Below are 20,716 nucleotides of genomic sequence, written 5' to 3' on the forward strand. Positions count from 1 at the left end.
CCTAGATTCCAGGTCGCGATTTTGTAACCACCCTCCATCCCTAAGCCAATACTACTAGGAGCTAACGAGTCAGAGGAAACAACTGCTAGGGGTATGGAATCTGCAGTGTCATTACAAAATGGCAATGGGGCAACGGGTAGAATATCAGTAATACTGTGTTTGCCCTTAGGGACAGGGTTTGTATCCTCTTCCCTCCCGTATGATGCCATGTCTCATGTCAATCAATGTCCTGGAGGTCACTCAGTATTTGGTATCCATAAGAAACCGTCAACTGCCTTAATAACTTAATCGCCCACCAGGCAAGTGTATATTGTAATGAAATACAGGATATAGAAATGCAGGCCCCCCTCTTTTCAAGTATATCAGAAATCAATGTCTCTTCATGTTTTAGATATTAGGTGCTCACACGCCTTGTCCTGATGATGACCTCACATCTATAGAGGACTAAACACCATCGACCGTAGACATATCGCCTCATATTTTACTATATAAAAATAACTTAAGTATTCAAAAGTCTTGTTATTTTTAGATGAAGCACGTTTCTCTATAACTCACATATCACTACACGTTCTTTCACTTAACTGTGAGCACCGGATCTTTCCTTACACTACCAAAAGAAAGATTTGAAACGCTTCAATAAGGTGCAGTGAATTAATTAATTGCAATATAACATTTTTTATCTGCCTGCTCTTTGTTTCCTCGTGGCCTAATAATGGTCTGGTCTTAAGATTAACTGAAACCTTGTGGTCGATCGCTTATTTGACTAATTGTCTAAGGGAACCACTGTTTTTCTGCAATACATCTTTGCATGTGGTCATTAGTACTTCTCATCTATTCCATACCTTCCTGCCCACCCAGTTAGCCGCTGGTGAACGTGGAAAATTGCCAGTGAACTGAGAGGGAGACGACGCCACATGGATAAGGACACAATGAGCCAATGTGGTAGAGTCTTCTTTCAATAGACCACTCCAAAATCAAATTCTTGAAATGCGGTGAGCAAAACGAAAACTTCCACACGACATTAGGCGTCAAATGAAATCAAAGGAGTGGGGCATGATGGCTCTGGAGACCTGAAGTTATCTGATAACCCTATGCTTAACTGCAGCATCTCCTTCCCTCCTGCTGCAGCATGCACTGGCCCCTTTCACTAATGCCCATCAAGCTTCCCATGTCAGAGATTGGTCATCAGAAACAAATAAACAAATAATGGGCTTAATGAGGAAATGTAAATGCCAACTTACCAAAGCATCCAATGACCACGGTCCAAATATACCTCCTTCTCCGATAACTGGTTCAAACATAGGTACAACAGCCATCAACATGACTGAAGACATTGGGGCCTGGTAGTAGAGCAGCTGCATGGAGTTCACCTGGAGTTCATGCTGCTTAGCTCCCACCCACTAGAAGAAATAGTAAGAATCAGGAGATGAAGGAGGCACACAGCAATGTATGTACAATGTGGACAGCCCGCAAGGCTAAATATCACAGGACAACAAGCATGATCTTAAAAACAGCACTGTCTCAAAGTCTGGTAAAATAAAAAAAAGGGACCACTGCAGACCAAAGGTTGGTGTGTGTGTTTCCTGGACAACAATCATTGTAGCCAAAGGAATCCTTTAATGTACAAGCCATAAAAACAGAGTAAATCAGAGAAGGAAAACTTGAGCAGCTGTGATAACATTTGCACAAAATGAATTGCAGAAAAAGCTCTACATAACTGCATGATAACTGATGTGAATCTACTAAGGAATATCATCAATAACCCCAAAAATCTCCATTATAGTTTTAACAGAATAACTCACAAAGGTTCTGAACATTCACGTAATCACAGATGGTCTACGTGCCTTTCAGTGTCCAAGACATTTTTGTTCATCTGCTCTGCCTCTCCTTGTAGTTGCTACCTCATCTTTACTTCAACTTGTAACTAAGACTAACCCATCCCGTTATGTCGTTTTCTACATCAATCAATCAGTTACAGGCTGATGCCTTCAATTTGTCTCCTAACTGTCCCTCTCTTTATTGACCATTAGATAAATTATGGGTGATCCCACCAAGTAGAAACAAGCGTTTGCAATGCAATCGGTCTCGCCTTTGGGACCTTACATGTATTTAGCTATGCAGCACATTAGCCTGGGTGCTAAAACATCTACTGTTCTTTAACATGGAGAGAAAGTAAGCACCAAACTGGGTGACACGCCAGGTATGGTGTTGTACAGTGCTTTTCTCTCTTCCTAGATTAGCACTCTAGAATCCTGTGAGGTTCCTTGTTCTGGAATTCCTATCTGCCCTGTTGGCAGTTGGAGCTCTGGTCAGATAGGGGATGGTCCTATCTTCTCTGTGCTGCAATAAAGCTGACATCAACAAGTACTCCGTTTCAAGACTTCGTTATTACTTACCACATTTGGCGACTTGGACGTGGATATTGTATCTGGCCACAGCTTTAACCCTTTGCAGCAGAAGAAATTACGGAGAGGTAGCGTTTCCATAACCCCACGAACCCTGTGCAGCGGGCGAAGCGAGGCAGATCTCCAGCTGATCGTCGCAAGAGGCGTCATGTAAGGAGAGTGGTCACAGTCCCAGGATTTGGCCAGGCGTCGTCGTGGAGAAGAATGGCGTTGGCCTAGAGCTTCAAAGGCCTTGAGAAGACATTACCGCAACTGTGGCGTAGACAGTATTCTACTGGTAACGTAACTACCGAAGAGTAGAGTCTGTATCCTAGCAACCACCAAGACGCAACAGTGGAACGCAGCGTCTGACTAAGCAGCAGTCTTAGTCCCGACGCATTGACGCAAGACGTAGTCAGCCATTTTATGGGACAGAAACACTGACTGTCAGAGTCGCGTAAGAGACGCGACTCACCCAGGTCTCTCTGACAGCACTATAACATCAGCTATTGGAGTCGCGTAGGAGACGCGACTTACCCTAGTCTCTCTGGCGGCACTGTGGCATTAGCTGTATGAGTCGCGTAAGAGACGCGACCCAAGTATCTGTCAACACCGAAGCATCGGCGTTTAGAGTCGCATAAGAGACACGACTCATCCACATCTTCCTGGCCACACTGAAGGTGAATCATTCATGCGGTAAGCGCTTGTGTCCGGATCTATTTACAAAGAAACTATTCTCTATATCACTACCTAGTTACTCATTATACTTGTTACTCATTATTTAAGAGCTATCACATCGTAGTGCAGCTAAGGTGGGAGTGCTCATCACATCTTTGCTAACCTGACTCCTGTTAGTGCGATATACCGCTGGCATGGCACAGCCAGTTAATGTGGCTCTTCCTCCCCAATTTTTGGCTGAACCAGGGAATCCGTCTATGGCATGGGAAGATTGGATTATGATGTTCTACAATTACATAGAGGCCCTAGATGGAGAGGATTTCTCACCGAAGAGAAAGAAAGCCCTGCTAATGACTACATTAGGAAAGGAGGGGCAACGTGTGTTTAAATTTCTGCCACAAGCTCTATCTTCAGGATCCACGTCACAGGTAGATGAATTCAAAGAAGCTATAACGAGACTGGAGACTAGGTTTGGAAAAGAGGAAAATCTTGTCTTACAGAGATATAAGTTTTATAAAAACAAACAGTTGGAGGGTGAAAGTATTGACGACTTTGTTGCGCGTTTACGCAAACTTTCTGTGAAGTGCAGCTTTGGTCAGATGGCTGACGAACTAATCAGAGACCAACTTATTGTCCAGGCGAATAATAGGAAGGTCCAGGAACGGTTGTGGGCGGCAAAGAATCCTACGTTAAAAGTAGCCATAGACTTGGCCAAAGTTGTGGAAGAAAGCGAAAAATGCATGAAGGAGTTGCAGAAGAGTGGGTTAGAACCAAGAATCGCAGAAATCTCCAATAAAATGGTGAATAGTGACAATAGTGACGAGGAAGCGGCAGCTATTGCCATTGTTAGGAAAAAAGGGTACATACTCCAGAAAAAGAATGTACAGCCTAACAACAAAAACAGCTCTAAAATGTGCATGAAGTGTGGGAGCTACTCACATACTTCCGATGCTAAATTCTGTTTTGCTAACAATAAGGAATGTTTACGATGTGGGAAAATGGGGCATTTCGCCAAAATGTGCAGAAACAAAAACAGTTCGAAAGTGACAGTGGTCAGTGAATTTGGTGAACTGAAGCGTGATGTGAATAAGGTATTGGTGTTATGTGACTCCATTTGTTCTTGTGAGGAGCGAAGAGGGAGAATCCTAAAGGCAGAATTTACAATTGATGGGAAATCTGTCAAATTGATGGTTGACACAGGTTCAAAATGGACCATTATCCCTATATCCCTGATGAGGAGTGTGTGGGGCGAAAGGAGCTTAAAAGAGTGTGACATCTTTCCATCTGGCTATCAAGGTGAAAAGATTGATCTCTTGGGCTACTTTGATGGAAAAATTGAATTCAGGAATAGGTCAGCGGTGGGTAAGGTGTATATATCTATTGATGGACCAGCCATTCTAGGACGCTACCAGCAATACGACCTACACATTGTAGTCAATCCCAGGGCTGATGATCCTGTCTCAATTGTTGACAGCTCTTCATTGAACGAGATTCTGGAGAGATTCAAAAATGTCTTTAGTGATCAACTAGGAGAACTGGTAGGATACTCTCACCATATAATTCTCAAGGAAGGTAGTACTCCCGTCCAACACAAGGTAAGACGAGTCCCTTTTGCTTTGCGGAAGGAGGTTAAAGCCACGTTGGAGGAAATGCTCCAAGGAGGCATCATCGAGCCCGTTGAAGCATCTCCGTGGGTTTCGCCTGTTGTAATTTCTCAAAAATCTGACAATAAGATTAGGTTTTGTGTAGACCTACGTTCGTTGAACAAATGTGTAGTGGCTGATGTATTTCCGCTACCAAATATTGGTGAGCTGGTGTCAACACTTAAAGGAGCCAAGTTTTTCAGTAAGCTAGATCTAAAGCATGCCTACCATCAAATCTGTCTGGATGATGTTTCAAAGCACTTGACTGCTTTCATTACTAGTGAAGGAACCTTCCAATTCACGCGTTTACCGTTTGGCCTTGTCTCTGCGGCCAGCGTGTTCCAGAGATTGGTCTCAGAGGTCTTTAAGGGTCTAGACAAAGTTTTGTATTTTCAAGACGATATCTTGATCTACGGAGATTCACTTGAGGAACATAATAGGATCCTGCAGAGTGTGTTGCGAAGGGTAGATGATGCTGGGCTTACTTTGAGGAAAGAGAAGTGTGCGTTCCTTTTGAAGGAAATTGAATACTTAGGGTTTTCTCTGTCTGAAGAGGGCATAAAGCCTAAGAGGAACCTATTAGAGGCCATCGAGTTAGCCCCCTCACCTGTTGATAAGGATCAACTTCGGTCCTTCATGGGCTTAATCGAATTTTATTCAAAGTTTGTGGGGGATTTTTCATCCAAAACCACATCTCTGAGATACTTAGTGAAAAAGGGTGTCAAATTTAATTGGACCGCTGAGCATGAATCGTGCATTAGTCTGATAAAAAAGGAGCTTAAATCTGCTGGTGTGCTTACCCCTTTTGATACAGGTCGTCCCTCAGTCTTGATGGTTGATGCAAGTGGGGTGGGACTCGGTGCGGTGCTTTTGCAGAAGCATGGAGGAGAGGAGAAGACCATCGCTTTTGCTTCCAGGCCTCTGTCCGCTTCTGAATCCAGTTATTCAGTCATAGAGCGTGAGGCCCTTGCAGCTGTTTGGGGCACTAGCTATTTCAGAACCTATTTATGGGGCTATAAATTTGTTCTGCGAACAGACCATAAACCACTTGTCAATGTTTTGGCCCCAGGTGGTGCTGGGAAGGGGTCTCCCAGGTTGGCGAGGCTGGCTTCTCGCTTACAAGATTATCAATATGAGGTTGAGTTTGTTCACGGTTGGAGGAACATCCAGGCGGATTGTTTGTCCCGTCTTCCAGCACACTCTGGGGAGTCTAGCAAATATGTTAGCAATGCCTTGGATGATTTTGCTGTAGCTGCAGTAGTGGAGGATGTGTTGTTTTTAGGAGGTGGTTCTTTTTCTCGAGATGACTGGGTGAGGGGTATGGAAGAGGATCAAGTTCTAAAGTCTGTTATTGACCTTGTCTCTAAAGGGGCAAGAAGAGAAAGCACTGTTATGCCTGAGATTAGACCTTATTTGAGAATCTTGGACGAACTTTCCCTAGAAGGGGAGAATGTGTTGATGCGAGGTGATCGTTTTATTCCTCCTAGTTCATTGCGGAGTAGAATCCTCAGTTTGGCTCATGAGGGCCATTTGGGTCAAACGCTCACTCAGCGTCGTGTTAAGGAGAACTTCTGGTGGCCGACAGTTGATAATGATGCTGTGGATTGTGTGGTGAAGTGTGATTATTGCAAAGAGGGAGAGAAACGTTTAAAGGTTGTGGGGTCACACTCACCACAAAAAATTGGGTTTGAGAACCTACCTTGGCACAGCATCTGCCTAGATTTCATAGGCCCTATGAATGAGTTACCTGTGAATCAACGGTTTGCCATTGTGGTGATTGATTGTTTCTCTAAATGGCTCTGTGTGCAATTTGAGAAAGAGATTGACACTGACACTACTATTGCCTTTTTGAAGGGTGTTTTCTTGAATGAGGGATATCCATCTGTCCTCATCTCTGATAATGGCACTCAGTTGACGTCGTTGAAGATGGCTTCATTTATACGTGAGTGTGGCATCAAACATCAGAGGACAAGCCTGTACAACCCGCAGGGGAATGGAATCTGCGAGAGAGTGAATCGTCTGGTGAAGGGAGTGATTCAAATGTTTGTGCAAAGTGACTGCTTTTCACATGAACGGGTGCAAGAACTTGTGTGGGCCTACCGATCAACACCTCATAAAAGTGGAGAGAAATCTCCTTTTGAATTGATGCGTGGACGCACACCAGTCTCATGGTTGACTCCTGCTTGGTTGAGGTGTTCGGGAAGAGAGGTCCTACCCCCTAATGATAATTCCCTACCCATCGTAGTGGGTGACCTGGTCAAAGTGAAACCAGGTAGGTTTTCTAAGGGTCTTGGCAAGTATAGAGGTCCTTTTAGAGTCAAAAAAGCTTCTCCACATTTTGTTGTATTAGAAAACGGGGAAACTTGGAACTATAGGAGGGTGGCTCTGTTTCAAAGAAAGGGGGATGGTTCTTCTGATCGTTCAGAGGGTGGTAGTCCTGGGGGCTGCAATGGTTATTTGTTAACTCCTGATGGTGGGTCATGTTTCCCTTCTCTTTCCATTGGACGGGGGGAGGTGGGTAGTGGTGATGCTCCTGCTTCTATGTACGCACATGGTGGTGCCCTGGTTGACTCAGTTCCTACTTCATCTCCTCCGTCCCTCTCTGGAGAGGCCACTCTAAGGAGTTCTCGCCCTCGGCGCCCACCCACTTATCTAGATGACTATATACGTTGATCTTACACATTGTTTTCACAGTGATAATTATTTCTGCTTTCTATTATTTGTTAAGGGGGGTAGATATGTTGTACAGTGCTTTTCTCTCTTCCTAGATTAGCACTCTAGAATCCTGTGAGGTTCCTTGTTCTGGAATTCCTATCTGCCCTGTTGGCAGTTGGAGCTCTGGTCAGATAGGGGATGGTCCGATCTTCTCTGTGCTGCAATAAAGCTGACATCAACAAGTACTCCGTTTCAAGACTTCGTTATTACTTACCACATATGGCAACACATGGAGAGAAATACTGCCTTTTTAGTGGGAAATGGTATAGTCCAAAGCTGTTTTTAATATAAAATCGGGGCCTTCGGTGGTCATATCACTGAAAATACAAGATTTGAAAAAAATATTGTCTACGGGTGCTTGTGGAAGACAATTTCTATGGACTGGAATCTAGAGAATGCTAAGGTGATTTTGGTATTTTACTGACCTCTGCTGGTCGTTTTCTATCAAGAAAGTTAAATAGAGGCAGTTGCCAAAAAAAAAAAAAGTCCCTCAGGAGAAAGCAATTCTGGTATTTTACGGACCTCTACTGGTCATTTTCTTTCAAGACAGTTAAATAGAGGCAGTTGAAGAGAAAGTCCCTAAGCGGAAGCAGACAAGTCCTAGGGCTGATCTGTAGAGCCCACAAAGTACATGCACATATAAGTGTATACTAAAGTATATACAAGAGGACTTGAATGCTCGATCTAAAAATAATGGGATTTAACTTTTATGGAAAAAGACATTGAACCTTTTATCAACCGGTTACACTGTTGGCAATCTATTCCATTCAAATAAGTGATTTTACTAGGAGAAAGCACAAACTGCAGATTTCTAAGCTAGAAAAATCTGTTAATTAGTTTATCTATACAGTCAGAAATACTGTACATTTAAATTGAGCTCCATCACAAGCCTCGTTCCAGTGTTACCTTCACTTCTCCCTCTGAACTTCCAGCTGTAAATTCAATAATCTCCAAAATGAAGTTGATCATAATTCCATCCCTGGATCCATCTACTAAATCTCATAGCAACCTACATGCAGAATTCGTTTAGCACATGCAACTCTCCAGCAAAATGTAAACCTAACTTTCACTAGAGGTATAGAATAATTTGTAACAAACCCTTAATAAAAGTGGTTTTCAGGATATAATACTTTATTCTGAAGGAGATTACAAGGGGAATAATTACCTCACCATCTTGGTGGACCTGTGCAAGTCAGAACTGAAATAAACCATGCATAAAAAGATATCCTTGGCAAGGAATCATTATTGCGCAGAGTAAACAACATAAGTTAACATGGTTTCTCTCTCTCAACCTTGAAACAGTGCAAGGTCAGAGCACCAGAACCAAATGTTCGGTCGCTAAGATTGAACTTTTCCTACATTCACAATTATTGTCCATTTTTTTTAACTGGCATTTTATTGAAGTTTAGAAAAAAATAATTCCAAACATTTGTCATACAATGCACTGCTAAAACATAATTAACGGTTACTAACCACTTGGTAAAGCGATGTAACCACCACACCAAGAGCTGCATATACGAGGCCAAGCAAATTAAACTTCACATCATAGTATGAATTCAGAATGACTCCAAGTGTTATCGGGATCTGAAAAAAAGAAAAAAGGGACAAGACAAATTTACTTATACCTACAACATGATCCGATTTTCGAATGTGTTATATTATTTTGCATGGTATAGGCATCTTTAAACGCAAGTACACCTCATTCCTCAAATTAGGATCGGTTACTATCCGCTACATTTGTGGCAGCAATTTGAATTGTGTTGTTGAAGGGAGGAGTCTTTTAGCTGCTCCTAGTATATGGTAAAGTGGACTCTTCCGTGCTCTAAACTGACCCCTTCTGCAATCTGACAAGATTCCCCCTGGGCACTGGTCATCTGAAGATCTTGTCCGTATGGCTAAGGGCCTATTTTCCTCATGATGGTATCTGACCCCATTCTAATCAAAAGTAAATAATCAAGCCTGCCCTTTGCCAAATCTCCAGCATTGATTTAAGCCGTTCTGATAGATCCAATTTAACCTACTGGGAACATAACTTAATACGATTCTATTCTGAATCATAATGCTGAATTCTCTAAAAGTATCTTTCACATTCGTTCCCATGTTTTACCCAGAATCCCTTCAAAAGCAACTTTAATGTTGATATTTGCCCTTTTGTGGAATCATGCGTTTCCCTGTATTTTTCAAGGTGGATGAGCTGTATAATAGCTTCTTCCTTGATATGGGGCAGTAAAACAGAATGTATGTGTGCGTACTGAGAATTATAAAGTTCTGTAATCTTAGTGCCCCCCCCCCCCTGAGTTCCATCAACAATTCAATAGGATCTAGACTACGGCAACGCACTTTACTGGCGCAATAAACAAAAATCTCACCCGCAAGCTACAAAAGTGTTGTAAATAGAATTAGGTAGGCAGCAAGACACGTCTTCAGGTTATTAAGATATATTTATTAAGTTAGACAAGATAAGACAGCAGAGCAGTAAAACCCCACAGCTGACCGGGAGATAGAGAAGGTAGGAACACTAAGAAAGGACTACAGACATCAAGTAGTCATATTGAACCAAGTAAGAATATACAACTAAAACATTCAGAACGCCACCACAAGATTGGTCCTCAACCTGCCAAAACACTGCCATATCTCCCAGCACCTGCGTACACTCCACTGGCTCCCCTTCCAGGCTAGAATCACCTTCAAGATTCTAACCCACGCACACACAGCCCTCAACAACACCGGACAAGCATACCTGAACAGCCGACTCCAATTCCACGGACCCCAAAGGACCCTACGATCAGCCCAGCTCTCCTACACCGTGGTCCCCCACGCTAGAAAAACCAAATCGGGAGGCCGCTCCTTCTCCTTCCTCGCAGCCAGAGCCTGGAACGCCCTACTGCTCCACCTCAGACAACATCACTCCCCATCTTCAGGAGAAACCTCAAAAGACTTGGCTCTTCGACAGACCCCCCCCGCTCCTTGATTGCCTGGAACCTGCACCTCTCCTCCTCCCAAGCGCCTTGAGACCCTCATGGGTGAGTAGTCGCGCTCAAAAAACACATGATTGATTGATTGATCTCTATCTTGCATCTTTTGCAATGTGGATCTGTTGTATGATGGAACCACACATGCAATTAACACGCATGCCTTTACAACGCCATCTGAACTATGCATTTGCCATTCCCACGCATGCTTTTACAACTAATATTTTGATAATACATATGCCTTTACCATGTCTGCCTTTACCACAAAAATATAATTGAAAAGGCATGTTTGGAAAAGGCACATGCATTATCAAAATGTTATTAAAGTGTATAATACGAAAACACTGGTTTCTCAGTGGACATGTAATTCGCAGAAGAGATGAATAAAAATCCATTACAGTCACGGTGAAAGCGGATGGCTGTCCTGCCACAAACTAAGCATACACTTGCTAACTATGATTTGCCCAACAGGAACCAACGGGCGTACTGCAGCACACACATGAGCCAATCTTCAACAATCAGGAAACGGCTGAAAATGGAGATGGTTTTCCAAATTGGTGAAACGCTATGGCTGTTTCCAGGAAAGTGATTCAAAGAGGTGAGCAACCCAGTTACACCCTTGAGGGCTTGGGTAATTAAATGAAAAGGTAAGGGGGCCTTCAAGGGATATATTTCAGGAGAACAATCAATTATTCAATGTCAATTATGGAGAAATTAATTCACCAAATGTGTAAATCATGTAATCAAAATATAAACACATTGAAACATATAAACATATAAACAACAAAACACAGAGGTGTATATAAAAAGAATTTTATCAAAAAGTTCATTAAATCAGCAATAAATCAAAAAAAGCAGGTGAGGAAATGCTGGTATAAATGACGTGATAGTACAATAATCAATACCACAGCAAAACCTAAAAAAAACATCTATCTCAAAAAACAACGTGAATCAAACACTGTAGAGATAAGATGAAGGTCGACGTTTCGGTCTCTTTACAATAAATTTATCGAGACCATCCTCAGGACTGATGTCATTAAAACACTGCTGTAAGCTGTGCTGTAATCTGTAACATAAATGTTGACAGTTACAAATCTAACGTAATTGAAAACCAAATTACTTCATACACCCATGTGACATGACTAACTACAGAAAAACATGACTGATTAGAACTAGACATGACTTACTATGTCACCAAACTGACTATAACAAAACAGACCTAGTTAACAAATAAGCAGACACTTAATACAAAATACAAGACAACAATCATCGTATAACTGCATTGTGATGTTAACTAGAAGACAAGTGCATTCATCTAGGTTTGTGTCATCTGACAACAACTGGTTGTTTCAAAGCAATACAGTCAGTTATGCAGGTATTGTTAAAGCCCCTCATACATTGAGAACGCGACATCATAGCAACAAAGATGCTAGTTGATGAAGTCAGCAAAAACAGTCAATTGCTAAAGAAATTTTTTTATATATATAGTGGAGCATCCATAAGTCAAAACTGAATTTTGCACCAAAGTTGTATCATTGTCATAACTTCAGACTACCCGACAGAATAACCTGTACATGTTGGGACCACACAATTATATACAATATAATTAGGAATGATGTAGATGTCTCACAAACATACCAAATGGACTGAGATACCACAGTGTTGGTCTCAGAAGAAGTTATTTCGCTTTACCCGGGTGGATGCCTGCATGAAAAATCACGTGCTTAGTACATATTTCGTGATCACAGGATGTAGATGATAAAATTAAGTATAAAGTAGGTACCTATATATAGAGCATGACCGTCGCTCAGGCTAGAGTGCTGAGAGTGTAGTGATCGATCGATTAAAGATGGCTGAGGGCTCACAGGAATGGATGCTACGAGTTTAAATATATAAAGAACACACTGTAAGTTTCAAATAACTCTGGGTCAATTGCAAATAGATAATTGACTAGGTTACACCCACCTCCGTGATGTGCAAACCAGAGATCTAAACTTGTCTTTTTGCGCAATATCTGTGTCCACGAACACGTAGTCTACAGAAAACAAACATAAAAACCCATTTAGCAAAGCGTAGGGTTAAAAACAATGCGCAAAATAAATACGCCCTGGGGCATAGCTACCTTTTGGGTTGAAACAGTTATCCAACTGGTCACAACAGAACGCTAGGTGACTTGGTTGCTGGGAAAGCTGAAAAGCCAATATATGACAAAAAATCAGCTTCGTAGTTTTAGCTACAAACAGCAAAGCGCTATGCCAATAAAGCCTAGCTAGCGTATCTAGCTTACCTGGAATATGAAACGCGGTCAAACTTAATTTGACTGGAAACACGGGAAAAGCCGAGTGGAAGGCGGATTGCCGACCTCCCTTTTTGAGGCATCGTTTGGAGAGCGAAAAAGGACTTTGCGCATGTCTGTTGGGACCTAGAGATTTGAGCGCCATCTTAGAGTGGAGTTCAAACAAAGTGGGGATGGTCCTTTTGAAACATTCAAAAATCGGCCATGCTCAATACTAACAATGGATTTGTGTGGAAAAGGTACTCAACAAGGGGCGCTTATATAAATGGGTCATCAAAATTATACAAAACCTGCCGAATTTGAAAAACAGGTAAACAAAGTAAAAGGGGGGGAATTTGTGTACACTTACTAATGTATGTTGGTGAAACATCAACATTTACAACATCCAATACAGAAAATAGCATATTTCAGGGTCAACAAGTTAAACAGTCTAAACCCTATATCATTCTCAATAAAAAGTGCACATTTATCAATGTGTCCAAAGTGAGATGTAGCTAGAGAATCCAGATTCAAGACCAAGAGTGTTGTCTAGGGTAGGCACGCAAGAGCATGCCATTCTGTGGCAGAGTTCGGACCCCTTTTGACCGTATCAGTTAGGCAGATTAATTTGCCTTCTCTTAGTGAAAGGATTCTGTCAACATTGTTCTGGCGTGCATTGGGTCGAATGACTTCCAGCACCCACCAGAGCATGTCAGTTTCTTTATGCCCTAATTGTAAATAGTGTTCAACTAATGGGGCATTCTCCTTCTTACAGCGAATTCGTGACTGATGCTGTAGAATGCGTTTTTTAATGGGCTGTATCGTTTTACCCAGATAGTGAAGTAGACAGGGGCATTGAATGCAATAAACCACATTAGTGGTATTACAGTTGGAGAAATTCTTCGCAGTGAATTTAATGCCATTGATCGTACATACTTTCATAGTTGTTGTGGTTGCACAGGCCACACAGTTGTTACATTTATGGTGGCCAGTTAAAGGGACTAATTGTCTCATGTTTTCTACGATATTATCTTGTGTAGTATTATCGTATGCATGGATCAGTCTGTCCTGCAAGTTCGTGCCGCGTTTAAATGAAAAAAGTGGTTTTTGTACAAATTCAGGTAAGAAGCGGAGTAAGCTCCATTGTTTCGAGACAATTTTCTTAATCGCATTGGAATGCGTCCCAAATGTTGAGACACAGACTATGTTGACTTTCTTTTCTTTATTATTCACAGATAGTAATGCCTGACGATCATTATACCAAGCCCTTTTCATGGATTTTCTTAGTAACCTTGATGGATACCCTCTTAGTTGGAGTTTTTCTTTCAGTTTGCGGGCTTCACAGAAGTAATCATCCTTATATGTACAGTTCCGTCGTAGACGGAGGAACTGTCCAAAGGGTAATCCATCTTTCAGGGCCTGGGGATGATGGCTGGTGTATCGTAGCAGAGTGTTTCTAGCTGTTTTTTTGGTGAAAAGGCTCGTGTATAGAAGATTGTTTGAGTCAACTTTGATCGTAATGTCTAAAAAAGGCATTTCAGCTATATCATGTACCAAAGTGAACTGTAGATGAGCATTCCTGGAGTTGAGCCATAGATGAAACTCAAGGAGCTGATCAGCAGATCCTGCCCAAACCATGAAAACGTCATCTATATAACGCAGCCACTTCAATATGTTTTTGGAATATGGGTTAATACAATGCCAGATATATTGATCCTCGAAATAGGCAACATAAACGTTCGCTATATCAGGGGCAAAAATAGCGCCCATTGCCACGCCTTTTTGTTGTAAATAGAACGTGTTTTGGTACAGAAAAAAGTTTTCACACAGAGGAATTCTAATACATTCCCTGATAAAAGAAGATGGAACAGAGTGTGGTCTAGGTCTGGATTCTAAAAGCATGTACAGTAACTCCAGTGCTTCCATCTGGGGGATGTTTGTGTACAAACTTTCTATATCCATTGATACAAGTATGTTGGTAGCAGGATCAAAAGGAAAACCTTCAACTTCATTGATCACAGCTGTCGTATCTCTTATGTATGATGGGCGCTCAGTAGCAAACGGTCGAATAAAAAAATCAGAGTATGTTGCCAATGGTTTTAAGATGGAATTACAGCCCGAGACAATCGGTCGGCCCGGGGGATTAACAAGGTCTTTGTGCACCTTGGGGAGCATATATATCACTGGTATTGTTGGTGTTTTATTAACCAAATATGCAGCCTCCTTTTCATTCAACCAGCCTCCTTCGAGTCCTGAGTTACTTAGGGCTTGAATTTCTGCTGTCAGTCTTTTGGTCGGGTTGCTTGCAAGTTTATGATAATGCGTAGAAATGGAAAGTTGTTTCATCATTTCCTGATCATATTTGGACCTTTCCCACAAAACTATGCCACCACCCATGTCTGCTGGTTTCAGCAGAGTTTGGGGTAGCTTCTGAAGGGTTTGTAAAGCCAACTGGTGTTCTTTGGGTAGATTTGATTTATATCTACACGATTTTTGAAATAGAGACTCTATTTCAATAAGTGTGGCATTCTCAAAAGTGATTATGTCCTTATGTATCATCATGTTAGATGGATAAAACGTAGATGGATTACGCAAACCCGTGAATCCTCTTTTGGGATCCGATGTTGAATTTGCGAAGAAATTTTTTAGCCGCACAGTTCGGAAAAAACTGTACAATTCCAATTTAGTTTGGAACAAATCATTCCTATATGTGGGCACAAAGCTTAGCCCATTAGACAGGACTGCCACTTCCTGTTCAGATAGGTTGTGTGATGACAGGTTAAAGATTGGTATCGTCAGATCTTGGTCTACCACTCGTAGAATTGGTTCCGAGTCCGACGGAACCCTGGGGTGTACTGTCGGCGGAACCATCCTCGTCTCGATTGTTGAGGTCTCCCCGGTGGTCTGGAGCCTCGTTGGTCCTGTCCTAAAAAAGAAGACTGGTGTGATGTGGAGGGTTGTTGATCCTGTTGGTGATGGTTAGTATTAAAGGATCTATCACTACCAGACTCCGAGCCTGTGTCTGAAAAATTGACTCTTTTATTGGACTGTTGATTAGGGCCTTGAGAAGTATAAAAATCCTTCCTCAAATAGGGATATGTTCTTTCTTTATTGTACCTCCTGATATCGTTCTGTAGTTTGTCACACTTTTTCTGAGAATTGAACTCCTCAAACTCTTTAATTGTTTGCTGAATTTTATCCAATAGGAGTTTGCTGTTAGAAATTGAGCTATCTCCTGAGATCTTGTTCTCTAAGGATTGTATCTCTTTAGTCAGAATTTGTATTTGACGAAGTGCAGTTTCTATGCTCAGAACCATCCAGGTTCTCGAGCATCTATTCGCAGAGAAACTGAAGCCGATTTTAAATTCTTCGTCGTCTACAAATATAATAGGTACATTACGTATTTGTAGACCCGCCGGTATAATGTTAGCGTTCAGGCAATCAGTCAAAAATTTTGCATGTAATTCTGTGCGAACAAGCTTTTTTTTAAGTCTCTCCAATTGATTAAGATCTGAGTCAAGGGGTAAATTGGTGGTAGGCCCCTTGTTCCCCAATAAAGAGGGACCAGATGCAATCTTAAGAATATATTCGTCTGAGTACACCAGAGTTTCTGCCTCAGACATGGAATTGGCTAAAAAGATTTTTACCAGAACAACCACCGATTAGGGTGACTCACAACAGGCATACGCCTGCGCGAAATAATGATTCAAAGAGGTGAGCAACCCAGTTACACCCTTGAGGGCTTGGGTAATTAAATGAAAAGGTAAGGGGGCCTTCAAGGGATATATTTCAGGAGAACAATCAATTATTCAATGTCAATTATGGAGAAATTAATTCACCAAATGTGTAAATCATGTAATCAAAATATAAACACATTGAAACATATAAACATATAAACAACAAAACACAGAGGTGTATATAAAAAGAATTTTATCAAAAAGTTCATTAAATCAGCAATAAATCAAAAAAAGGAAGTGGCAGTCCTGTCTAATGGGCTAAGCTTTGTGCCCACATATAGGAATGATTTGTTCCAAACTAAATTGGAATTGTACCGTTTTTTCCGAACTGTGCGGCTAAAAAATTTCTTCGCAAATTCAACATCGGATCCCAAAAGAGGATTCACGGGTTTGCGTAATCCATCTACGTTTTATCCATCTAACATGATGATACATAAGGACATAATCACTTTTGAGAATGCCACACTTATTGAAATAGAGTCTCTATTTCAAAAATCGTGTAGATATAAATCAAATCTACCCAAAGAACACCAGTTGGCTTTACAAACCCTTCAGAAGCTACCCCAAACTCTGCTGAAACCAGCAGACAAGGGTGGTGGCATAGTTTTGTGGGAAAGGTCCAAATATGATCAGGAAATGATGAAACAACTTTCCATTTCTACGCATTATCATAAACTTGCAAGCAACCCGACCAAAAGACTGACAGCAGAAATTCAAGCCCTAAGTAACTCAGGACTCGAAGGAGGCTGGTTGAATGAAAAGGAGGCTGCATATTTGGTTAATAAAACACCAACAATACCAGTGATATATATGCTCCCCAAGGTGCACAAAGACCTTGTTAATCCCCGGGCCGGCCGATTGTCTCGGGCTGTAATTCCATCTTAAAACCATTGGCAACATACTCTGATTTTTTTATTCGACCGTTTGCTACTGAGCGCCCATCATACATAAGAGATACGACAGCTGTGATCAATGAAGTTGAAGGTTTTCCTTTTGATCCTGCTACCAACATACTTGTATCAATGGATATAGAAAGTTTGTACACAAACATCCCCCAGATGGAAGCACTGGAGTTACTGTACATGCTTTTAGAATCCAGACCTAGACCACACTCTGTTCCATCTTCTTTTATCAGGGAATGTATTAGAATTCCTCTGTGTGAAAACTTTTTTCTGTACCAAAACACGTTCTATTTACAACAAAAAGGCGTGGCAATGGGCGCTATTTTTGCCCCTGATATAGCGAACGTTTATGTTGCCTATTTCGAGGATCAATATATCTGGCATTGTACTAACCCATATTCCAAAAACATATTGAAGTGGCTGCGTTATATAGATGACGTTTTCATGGTTTGGGCAGGATCTGCTGATCAGCTCCTTGAGTTTCATCTATGGCTCAACTCCAGGAATGCTCATCTACAGTTCACTTTGGTACATGATATAGCTGAAATGCCTTTTTTAGACATTACGATCAAAGTTGACTCAAACAATCTTCTATACACGAGCCTTTTCACCAAAAAAACAGCTAGAAACACTCTGCTACGATACACCAGCCATCATCCCCAGGCCCTGAAAGATGGATTACCCTTTGGACAGTTCCTCCGTCTACGACGGAACTGTACATATAAGGATGATTACTTCTGTGAAGCCCGCAAACTGAAAGAAAAACTCCAACTAAGAGGGTATCCATCAAGGTTACTAAGAAAATCCATGAAAAGGGCTTGGTATAATGATCGTCAGGCATTACTATCTGTGAATAATAAAGAAAAGAAAGTCAACATAGTCTGTGTCTCAACATTTGGGACGCATTCCAATGCGATTAAGAAAATTGTCTCGAAACAATGGAGCTTACTCCGCTTCTTACCTGAATTTGTACAAAAACCACTTTTTTCATTTAAACGCGGCACGAACTTGCAGGACAGACTGATCCATGCATACGATAATACTACACAAGATAATATCGTAGAAAACATGAGACAATTAGTCCCTTTAACTGGCCACCATAAATGTAACAACTGTGTGGCCTGTGCAACCACAACAACTATGAAAGTATGTACGATCAATGGCATTAAATTCACTGCGAAGAATTTCTCCAACTGTAATACCACTAATGTGGTTTATTGCATTCAATGCCCCTGTCTACTTCACTATCTGGGTAAAACGATACAGCCCATTAAAAAACGCATTCTACAGCATCAGTCACGAATTCGCTGTAAGAAGGAGAATGCCCCATTAGTTGAACACTATTTACAATTAGGGCATAAAGAAACTGACATGCTCTGGTGGGTGCTGGAAGTCATTCGACCCAATGCACGCCAGAACAATGTTGACAGAATCCTTTCACTAAGAGAAGGCAAATTAATCTGCCTAACTGATACGGTCAAAAGGGGTCTGAACTCTGCCACAGAATGGCATGCTCTTGCGTGCCTACCCTAGACAACACTCTTGGTCTTGAATCTGGATTCTCTAGCTACATCTCACTTTGGACACATTGATAAATGTGCACTTTTTATTGAGAATGATATAGGGTTTAGACTGTTTAACTTGTTGACCCTGAAATATGCTATTTTCTGTATTGGATGTTGTAAATGTTGATGTTTCACCAACATACATTAGTAAGTGTACACAAATTCCCCCCCTTTTACTTTGTTTACCTGTTTTTCAAATTCGGCAGGTTTTGTATAATTTTGATGACCCATTTATATAAGCGCCCCTTGTTGAGTACCTTTTCCACACAAATCCATTGTTAGTATTGAGCATGGCCGATTTTTGAATGTTTCAAAAGGACCATCCCCACTTTGTTTGAACTCCACTCTAAGATGGCGCTCAAATCTCTAGGTCCCAACAGACATGCGCAAAGTCCTTTTTCGCTCTCCAAACGATGCCTCAAAAAGGGAGGTCGGCAATCCGCCTTCCACTCGGCTTTTCCCGTGTTTCCAGTCAAATTAAGTTTGACCGCGTTTCATATTCCAGGTAAGCTAGATACGCTAGCTAGGCTTTATTGGCATAGCGCTTTGCTGTTTGTAGCTAAAACTACGAAGCTGATTTTTTGTCATATATTGGCTTTTCAGCTTTCCCAGCAACCAAGTCACCTAGCGTTCTGTTGTGACCAGTTGGATAACTGTTTCAACCCAAAAGGTAGCTATGCCCCAGGGCGTATTTATTTTGCGCATTGTTTTTAACCCTACGCTTTGCTAAATGGGTTTTTATGTTTGTTTTCTGTAGACTACGTGTTCGTGGACACAGATATTGCGCAAAAAGACAAGTTTAGATCTCTGGTTTGCACATCACGGAGGTGGGTGTAACCTAGTCAATTATCTATTTGCAATTGCCCCAGAGTTATTTGAAACTTACAGTGTGTTCTTTATATATTTAAACTCGTAGCATCCATTCCTGTGAGCCCTCAGCCATCTTTAATCGATCGATCACTACACTCTCAGCACTCTAGCCTGAGCGACGGTCATGCTCTATATATAGGTACCTACTTTATACTTAATTTTATCATCTACATCCTGTGATCACGAAATATGTACTAAGCACGTGATTTTTCATGCAGGCATCCACCCGGGTAAAGCGAAATAACTTCTTCTGAGACCAACACTGTGGTATCTCAGTCCATTTGGTATGTTTGTGAGACATCTACATCATTCCTAATTATATTGTATATAATTGTGTGGTCCCAACATGTACAGGTTATTCTGTCGGGTAGTCTGAAGTTATGACAATGATACAACTTTGGTGCAAAATTCAGTTTTGACTTATGGATGCTCCACTATATATATAAAAAATTTTCTTTAGCAATTGACTGTTTTTGCTGACTTCATCAACTAGCATCTTTGTTGCTATGATGTCGCGTTCTCAATGTATGAGGGGCTTTAACAATACCTGCATAACTGACTGTATTGCTTTGAAACAACCAGTTGTTGTCAGATGACACAAACCTAGATGAATGCACTTGTCTTCTAGTTAACATCACAATGCAGTTATACGATGATTGTTGCCTTGTATTTTGTATTAAGTGTCTGCTTATTTGTTAACTAGGTCTGTTTTGTTATAGTCAGTTTGGTGACATAGTAAGTCATGTCTAGTTCTAATCAGTCATGTTTTTCTGTAGTTAGTCATGTCACATGGGTGTATGAAGTAATTTGGTTTTCAATTACGTTAGATTTGTAACTGTCAACATTTATGTTACAGATTACAGCACAGCTTACAGCAGTGTTTTAATGACATCAGTCCTGAGGATGGTCTCGATAAATTTATTGTAAAGAGACCGAAACGTCGACCTTCATCTTATCTCTACAGTGTTTGATTCA

General features: G+C 41.2%; 1 protein-coding gene across 1 annotated transcript in view; it reads right to left on the bottom strand.

The window, feature by feature from the left end:
• The window catches only part of SLC35E3 (solute carrier family 35 member E3), a 74,794-nt gene that overhangs the window by 10,610 nt on the left and 43,468 nt on the right, over window positions 1-20,716 (bottom strand). Inside the window, exons 2-3 of the mRNA XM_078676611.1 lie at window positions 8,894-9,004; window positions 1,242-1,400 (exon numbers count right to left, since the gene is read on the bottom strand). Coding sequence (XP_078532737.1) covers window positions 1,242-1,400; window positions 8,894-9,004 — 270 coding nt within the window. The remainder of the gene's footprint in view (window positions 1-1,241; window positions 1,401-8,893; window positions 9,005-20,716) is intronic.

Source organism: Lissotriton helveticus, chromosome 1_1 (assembly GCF_964261635.1).
Source record: "Lissotriton helveticus chromosome 1_1, aLisHel1.1, whole genome shotgun sequence".
In the NCBI taxonomy this organism is placed as follows: domain Eukaryota; kingdom Metazoa; phylum Chordata; class Amphibia; order Caudata; family Salamandridae; genus Lissotriton; species Lissotriton helveticus.